General features: G+C 45.6%; 1 protein-coding gene across 1 annotated transcript; it reads left to right on the forward strand.

The window, feature by feature from the left end:
• The first annotated feature begins 4,362 nt into the window (after positions 1-4,362).
• LOC310824247 (small ribosomal subunit protein uS3) lies at positions 4,363-8,973 on the forward strand. The gene is made up of 7 exons (XM_083697081.1): positions 4,363-4,418; positions 4,891-5,021; positions 5,350-5,443; positions 6,204-6,298; positions 7,022-7,209; positions 7,800-8,000; positions 8,448-8,973. The coding sequence occupies exons 1-6, from the start codon at positions 4,389-4,391 to the stop codon at positions 7,994-7,996; spliced, it is 735 nt and encodes a 244-aa protein (XP_083553207.1). The 5' UTR covers positions 4,363-4,388; the 3' UTR covers positions 7,997-8,000; positions 8,448-8,973.
• The last annotated feature ends 278 nt before the right edge of the window (positions 8,974-9,251 follow it).

Raw genomic sequence — 9,251 nt, forward strand, 5'->3', positions numbered from 1 at the left:
TTTTTTTTTATCAAAGTAGAATTAAAATACTTAGTAGTATGGCCTTCCTCGATGGACTCCACAGATAGACTCCTTTGTCTTTGTGTCTGGAGTCTTCGTGTCAGGAGGCTGTCGCAGAGGCTGCTGCTCTTCGATCGTCACAAAATAAATGCAGATTCTGTGATTGCTGATGACTAGCAGGGTAGCATCCTCTCCCACCTGACGATCAGTTAACGACCAGACAGGTTTCACCACTCACTCAATCCCAAATGTACAGTATTAGTTGTGGTCCAGGGTGAGCAGGAGTTAAATACCTGGCTAGTGTTTAGGCCCTCCCACTGGAGATTGACAGCACTTCACAGCTAATTGACTTCAAACAGATGGCTTCCAATAGAAACTACTTAAGGCAGGATAGCCAAACAAACAACTCTTAATAGTACTCTGATTAGAGACTAGATTAAACCAATTTACTCAGACTGGAGAACAGGCTTCACCACTCACTCAATCCCAGATGTATTAGTCGTGGTCCTACAGGGAGGAAGTTGACAGCCTGGCTTCCTGGTGCAGCCAGAACTACTTGGAGCTGAACGCCCTAAAAACTGTAGAGATGGTCGTCGACTTCAGGAGAAGCCCAGCCCCAACCGCCCCCCTCATCATGTGTGACTCCCCAATTAACATTGTGGAGTCATTCAGATTCCTGGGGACAATAATTTCAAAGGACCTCAGGTGGGCGGAGAACATCACCTCCACCATCAAGAAGGCCCAGCAGAGGATGTTCTTCTTGTGGTAGCTGAAGAAATTCAACATGCCGCAGAAAGTGATGGTCGAGTTCTACACGGCCATCATTGAGTCCATCCTCAGCTCATCGATCACCGTCTGGTTCGCTGCCTCCACTGCCAAGGACAAAGGCAGACTGCAGCGGATTATTCGGTCAACCGAGAAGATCATCGGCTGCAACCTGCCATCTCTCCTGGACCTGTTCCACTCCAGGACCAGTAAGAGAGCAGGAAAGTTCATAGCTGACCCTTCCCATCCTGGTCACAACCTCTTCCATAGACTCCCATCCGGCAAAAGGTTCTGGTCAATCAAGACTAAAACCTCGCGCCACCTGAACAACTGCCCCATGGCAGTGGGGCTCACAAACAAGCCCCCTGCCTCTCACTGACTCTAGGACTCCCACCCCCCCCCCCCACCTTGTCACACACACAATGCACTGACAGTGTAATTTGTAATTTATAATTATTTAAACTTATAGTGTACATGCCCCATAACCATTCCACAGCCTCGAGCCTCATTGCCACTTAGCCTCACACAGCCTACAAGATGTATTGTTCTGCTGTTCTTTTTTGTAAATTGCTATTTTGTTAATATTTTGCCACTTTGTAAATTTCTTGTCAATATTTGCTATTTGTTTTTTTATGTCCATGCACCAACCTCACCAAGTCAATTTCCTGTATGTGCAAATATACTTGGCCAAATAAAAGAATTCTGATTCTGATTCTGATTCCGTCCAGTTGCAGAGGGAGGTGCTGATGCCAAGGTCACTGAGTTTGATGACCAGCTTGGAGGGGATGATGGTGTTGAATGCTGAGCTGAAGTCAATGAACAGCATCCTACATTTACATTTATGGCATTTAGCAGACGCCTTTATCCAAAGTGACTTACAACAATACATTTGTTGAAGTAAGTGAATCATCTATCCAACAGTCATCATAAGACAAAGTAATCAATGCTCACACCAGGGGCCATTGGCAGTCATAATGCCAGTCATTTTTTTTATTTTTTATATATTTTATTTGAGAACTTGTAAAGGGGGGTAGCAGGGGAGAAGACGTCTCGGGGTTAGGGTTAGTATAGGGGGGGTAGTGAGGGTGAAGCGGTCTTTAGGATGGACTGTTAAGATGTAGCTTGAAGAGATGGGTTTTCAATCTACGGCGGAAGATTGGAAGTGACTCTGTAGTCCTGACCGTAGTGGGAAGCTCATTCCACCAGCGGGGCGCCAGGACAGTGAAAAGCCGTGACCGAGTAGCGCGGCCATTGCATCCACGTAGAGGCGGCGGTGCCAGGCAGGCAGCCGAGGTGGACGAGCGGAGTGATCTTGCAGGGGTTTGGGGGCTAACCATGGCTTGCAAGTAGGGAGGGGCTGTTCCCTTTGCCGCCCGGTAGGCAAGCACCAGGGTCTTGAATTTGGTGTGAGCTGCTACCGGGAGCCAGTGGAGGGTGCGGAGGAGGGGCGTGACATGGGAGAATTTGGGGAGATTAAAAACCAGACGAGCGGCAGCATTCTGGATGAGCTGCAGAGGCCTGATGGAGGAGGCGGGGAGTCGCGTAGGTGTTGTTGTTATCCAGTTGGGTCAGGGCGTGGAGATGGCATCCTCCGTTGACTTGTTCGGGCAGTAAGCAAACTGGTGGGGATCCAGTGTGGGGGGTAGGTGGTCTTTAAGGTGAGCCAGGACCAACCTCTCAAAGCACTTCATGATGATGGGGGTGAGTGCACTTGAGGCACGTGGCGACAACTGCCTGGGCCAGTGACAGGTTAAAAATGTCAGTGAAGACCTCGGCCAGCTGCCAGCGCACACCCTGAGCACGCGGCCATGGATGCCGTCAGGGCCAGCAGCCTTGTGTGCATTCACCTTGCTCAGTGCGCAGCACACATCAGTGGTGGAGAGCGTTATGGGCTGGTCATCTGGGGGGGGCACAGCTTTGATGGCTGGTTCCTTGTTGTCCCGGTCGAAGCGAGCGTAGAAGTGGTTGAGCTCGTCAGGGAGGGAGGCAGTGCTGGTTGGGGAGGCTGTGTTTTTGAGCTTGTAGTCCGTGATGGCCTGGATGCCCTGCCACATGCGTCGAGGATCAGAGTTGTTCTGAAAGTGCTCCTCGATCTGCAGTTTGTGGTTGTGTTTGGCCTCCCTGATGCCCCTCTTCAGCATTCCACCCCCTTGCCCAGCATAGTGATTGTGCCTGCGACCTGCACTCTAAGCTGACCGTACTCTAAGCTGACCGTACCTGACAGTGGTACGGCTGGCAGACGGGAGTAGAGTGGGGAGGTTGTGTCTGTGCAAGACCCTCTTGATTCTTTCTGTGTGTGAGGATGTGTGTGTGTATGTGGGGTTTCAAGACTGATGTTATGAAGAATAGAGGGGCTGTCTGGGGAAGGATCGACTGGATTGGTCAGCAGAGGTCATGTCCATGTGACAGTGAACCATTCAGATGGTTGCCCCTAGCAACACCCAGTACTACATGGGTTTAGCCCCCATTTTTCTGGTTCTCAACCATTTTTCATATTGTGTCAAATGTTAATCCTAAAAAACAATTAAGTACTGATCTATAAGTAAATTATTTATATAATGAATTGATTTAAGTCTGTGTTTTATCTGTTTTTGTATATCCCTTTGTAGACTTGATACAATACAGTAACATTTGTGTTGGTTGGGAATAAAACATTTTATAATAGGGTTGCTGTCATTTTATCATGCCTAGAGTATTTGTTTTACTTTCAGTATAATGTCAAATAGGACATCAACTACAGTATACTCCTTGAAGGAATTTTGACTTATTAAAATTAGACATTGTCAGGACAACTAGTCATAACCAAAACTCTGAGGACTTTGTCTGTGTTTTTGTTATCATAGGAAACAAATGTATGACTGTAGCAATGTCCGTTTGTACACAGAGGCAGACGCAGTATGGAGGTAAGGGATTTTCTCCCGTTTATTTTAACAGAGGGGTTTGCTGGCTCGGCTCGGCTTTCCAGCCTCGTTCAATGTCTTTTGGCCCTTTGGTCCTGTCCTGTGCTCGGCTCGGCTCGGCTCGGCTCTCCTCCGCTCTCGCCGTCAGCTTCTCCAGCCTAGCTCCCTTACTGAAATGGCAGAAGCACACCCATCTTAAACATTCGCCGGCGAGACTTAATTCGCAGCAGGTGTGCAACAAAAGTCTCGCCGACACAACCCCGGCCACGGTCCTGTAGCTCCCTCTACAGGCCGAACGCTGCATGTCCCCCCACAATGACATTTTTTAAAAAGGTAATGTTGCTCTCTTGAAATGTCATTCCTTGAGCACTGCTGTATAAAATCAGGTACATGTGCATCAACGAATGCCATATGGGAAAAGGAATACAATTGCGCATTTTAGGATTGGATGGCATGCATACAGTGTGTCCCAGACATTGATTACATACCCAGACATAGAATACATAAATACATCAGAGATTTGAAAACTGTCTTAGTTTACTGTTGGTACTCTTGTGCTGAGAGCACAGACTACTATTTGGCTGAGAGAGGCTGACAAGTTGGTTTCTCTTTGTAAACTACAACTACCATCATCGCTAGAAGTTCAACGGAAGGCAAATGTTTTGGTAGAAACCTATTTCCGCGTCCGGTAAAATTTCTTTCCTGTCAGCGGCCTACGGCAAGATGGCGGTGCAAATCTCCAAGAAGAGGAAGGTTAGCTTTCATACTTTTCAAAACAGTATTTACTAGTGCTGTGTTTCTATTAAATGGGAACGATTCCTATCTGTAACAAGGGTTTCAAGTTAACTGTTGTGTTTGCCAGTCTCCTCGTTTTCTAGCCTATAGAAGATTGCCACAGATGCTACACACACCGAATCTTCACTACGCAAACATGGCCAGATTTTATGGCGGTAGCTTGCATATGATGTCACACAGCTCAAAGGAGGGATATATAGCGAGTGCTATTTTCCCTCGTCCCCATGTGTTTATAGGTGCTGAATTTTTCTTTAGTACCTATTTATTTGAAGCGGTTAAACTAGGTTTGGAATTGACGGTGTTTGTTATTCCGTTACTCATACTGGCTTAGTGAGCTGCCAGCCAGTGCATTGGCCACATTCCACCAATATGGCATGGCCATTTGTTTCAGTGCCGACGAACTCATGTCAGGTCAAACTTGCCCCCACAGTTTGTCGCAGATGGTATCTTCAAGGCCGAGCTGAACGAGTTCCTGACTCGCGAGCTTGCCGAGGATGGATACTCTGGTGTAGAGGTGCGCGTGACCCCAACCAGAACAGAGATAATCATACTAGCCACAAGGTGAGCTTCCCTGCTGTCTCCCCGATGCCGGGCCCTTCTCATGATCTGCAGTCGGAATGGCATCATGTGAAGTCATTGGTGTAGTCTCTCTGGTAGAAAGACATTCTGCTACGCTTAACACCCTGCCTCCTTAGATTTACATAACATGTGAGTCATTGAGCAGATGCTCTTATCCACAGCGACTTACAATAAGAACATTGTGCTAGAGAAAATGTTAGTGTTTTGGTTGTATGGTGTGTGTGCATGATGGTCCCTTAGGTGAAGATATGATAAGTCGGAGTGGGACAGTGTCTCTGGTGTCAACTAAGTACCATCAATTCTTTTCCAGGACCCAGAATGTGCTAGGTGAGAAGGGTCGTCGTATCAGGGAGCTGACCGCTGTTGTTCAGAAGAGGTTTGGTTTCCCTGAGGGCAGTGTGGAGGTAAGATCATGCTGACAGGATGGATTGTGTTTTTCATTGATGGTAGGTGAGGACCATTCAACAATGAGCAAATCTAACCTACAGTCAGTTGCAATGATTATTGTGGGGGAGGAAATGATCATTCTTCCAGAAACACACTTATGTAAGGGTGTCTTGTTAGGTGTGACCTATCCTGTATCGGATTTAGCTGTGAGACAAGCTGTTTAATTTTGCCATGCATCTTTTGTGTGTTGTGTGTGCATGATGGTCTCTTCAGTAATGGTACGATGACTAGTAGGAACGGGTCACTGGTTCAGGGTTATGTGGGTCTCTGTTAAGTTCCCCAGAGTAGCGTGTCCTCTTCCGTTGAAGACGGAGGCATTTGTCTTATTCATGAGTCTTATTGTATGTCGGGATTTGGTTTTGTTCAGCAAACTAGTTAAAAGTACTGATTTGCAAAGGGTTGAATTGTTTTTGGTTAGTCAGTATCAACGGTGTGAACTAACTAGGTACTTACAGAAGCCGCAAACAGTAATACGTTATAAGTTCCTATAGCAACCAGTTGATCTGCTAGCTCATTACACTCTCCTTTTGTTCAGCCAAATGTCCTAATTATTTCACCAGGAAGTCTTATGGTGGAGAACCTGTTATCCCAAGAAAGATGTCATGCATGTTAATGCATTTTCCTCCCACTCTTCTCCTTCCCTTCAGTATCTGTACTGTTGACATTTCAATCAGAATGCGTCTAATTGTTCAGATTATTCTTTCCCTCTTTCTGTAGTTGTACGCTGAGAAGGTTGCCACACGTGGTCTTTGTGCCATCGCCCAGGCTGAGTCTCTGCGCTACAAGCTGCTCGGGGGTCTGGCCGTGCGTAGGTAAGTTCAAATCTGACTCTAAATGTTACAGGACTTTGCTTTGGGCTGCTGTTTGGAGTGCCCTAGTTTATACAATTAAATGTTTCCCTTCAGTGATGAGATGACTAATCGGACCTGGACAGAGTCTCTGCAGGGTTCTCCCCAAAGAATGTAAGAGTGGCGCTGTGACCTTGGCGGTGCCACTATGTAAACATTGCAAGGCAAATTAAACAATATTTAGTAATGATGGAGTAACTCTTTGATCGTCAACGACATTGTTATTAAAAACGAAAACGTTATTTTCTTCAGTGAATTCAGCCTTTTAGCTGTGTTTTTTTTCTCCACATTTTGACATGAATAAATGCGTTGGGATTTGATGATACAATCCAGCTCCCCTGCTCTGGGGTCAGTTCCCCAGTGTGTCCTTTTCAGTTGAAGACATGGAGGCATTTGTCTGACAAGGTTTAGAAATTCAGACTTAAGATTAGTTTGACTGGTCCTGCTGGCTAAGGAATTGTTTGTGAATGGTTGGAGTAAGCTCATTTAGTCCAAATGGTGGAACAGGCACTAGACTGTTGTTTTATTCATGTAACAATATTGCCAATAATTTGATACTTTTTATGCCTTTTGACCCACCCTAATAAGCAGATCTGGTGTTGACAACTTGACATGCGGACTTCCTATCAAAGAGTTTGATAAATCCCAGTGAGTTGGTTATAAACCCCCCTCTCCCTCCCCTATCAGGGCATGCTATGGTGTGCTGAGGTTCATCATGGAGAGTGGTGCCAAGGGCTGTGAAGTGGTGGTTTCTGGCAAGCTGAGGGGCCAGAGGGCCAAGTCCATGAAATTTGTGGATGGCCTGATGATTCACAGTGGAGACCCCGTCAACTACTACGTCGACACGGCTGTCCGCCACGTCTTGCTCAGGCAGGGTGAGTTGAAAATAACCAATGGGATTATTTCCCCATGCATAGCATTCTTAAGGATATTCAACTTCAATAAGTTATGGTTGAAATTGTTTTAGTAAATGTTGCAGCCTGTGTTAAATTTATTCTAGTGCTACTCCTTTCGGATGATCTCGATGCGTTACTAAACAAGGCATGAGAAATGGGCCTCGACCAACAACTTAATCTGATATTATCCAACTTTTCATCAGGAGGTATTCAATGATATGAGTCAGAATGGCACAGTGTCTCTGGGGTCACTTGTTCAGTGTCATGTTCTGTACCTCTGGGTACAGTTCTCCCGGAGCAGTGACCTTTTTCAGGACAAGCAATTGTAATATTAGGAGAGAGACAAAGCCTGGCATGTTCTGCCTGTAGAACCTTTGTCTTTGGTGTGCTCTGATGAAAGTGTTGCGACCAAAAGTTTAGCCCAATAAATTAAAATGTTTCATTGATCCCATGTGTAGAGACTTCCTTTTATTAATGTTGCTCTTAACTCCTGCAGCTCAGCTACAGTGTTGTGTGCAGTGGATTCCTCTTAGTTAGTTGTTCACTGACATGTCTTGCCTGTCTCTCAGGTGTGCTGGGCATCAAGGTGAAGATCATGTTGCCGTGGGACCCCAGCGGTAAGATTGGCCCCAAGAAGCCCCTGCCTGACCATGTGAGCATTGTGGAGCCCAAGGAGGAGACTGTGCCCACCACACCCATGTCTGAGCAGAAGGGAGCCAAGCCAGAGGCACCTGTGATTCCCCCGACGCCTGTGCCCACTGCATAAGAAGGTGAGGGGTGAGAGGAGTACCCACAGTATGAGGATGTACGTCGATAGAGGATAAGGCTGTGTTCAGTACCTACTGCATAAAAGGATATCGTACTACAACCTCCATCTTTAGGTGTGTTTACTTTAAGGGTGATTTTAATGTTTTCAGTGACTGCATGATCTTCCCTTCAGTGATATGATGATGAGTCAGAACAGAACAGGACAGTGTCTGCAGTCACTAGTTCAGGATCACGTTCTGTAGCTTTGGGTTCAGCTCCCCAGAGCAGCATATCCTATTTCAGACATACAAGGCATTTGTCTGAGAAAGGCATCCTAAGTAACCAAACATGGCAATGAATGTGGCACTAAAGCTCCTGTTGTTACCTTAAGCATATTGATAGAGAAGGCTTTACAATGCATGAGCACAGACTGGAGTAATGTATTCTTACTGATTGCTTGTCTTTTCTAGGTTCACCACCCCACAGATGGAAGCAAGATGTGATTGTTTTTGTACAGAAACAAATCAAATCATACCCATATACCATAAAACATATACCCACTTTTGTTGTGGTTACTTTCTCACATTGAATGTTGCATTTGATTACCAACCCTTTCTGTTGTCATACAATTGTATGTATTCAACTGTAGGCCTGACATGTTTCAAGTTTATTTGTTACGTTTCATACACGAGTGCAGGGAGTAAAATTCTTGGGCTCGGTTCCTTGACAATGCAGCATACAATACAAATAATACAATTACGCAGTAGTGCAATGAGGTAAGGACAAGACAATAAGTGAGATGGTTGGACAGTGACGATTGTTGGGGACAATAGACAAGACACAATTGCAGTATAAATAGTAGCGTAAAGTGGTTTGGTGGAATGTCATTATTGCACTGTGCCGTTGGTGTAAGAGGTGTTGTTAAAGTGACTGTTTGTACTACTACAGTGTTGGTGTCAACTTGTGATGCGAATACAACAATGCAATGAGAATTGATGTGAGGCCAATGTTAATGGCATGTAATGAGCTTATTTAAGACGGCAACTAAGAATGTTCTGTGAACATTTGTCTGGATCCGATCGACAGACCCATGTTAGGTCACACCGGCACTCAAACGCCGCTGGTGCTGTTCTGTCTGTCAGATAATGTTCCCTATCTACAGAAATTCCACTTTGGGATTTAATGCAGCACATTATCGTGAATAATCTGGTGGCTTACACAAGTGTCACAGTATAATTGGTTTGAGTACATTTTTTTGGAATAATATAATTGGT

Source organism: Argentina silus (genome assembly GCF_951799395.1).
Source record: "Argentina silus genome assembly, chromosome: Y".
Classification (NCBI taxonomy): domain Eukaryota; kingdom Metazoa; phylum Chordata; class Actinopteri; order Argentiniformes; family Argentinidae; genus Argentina; species Argentina silus.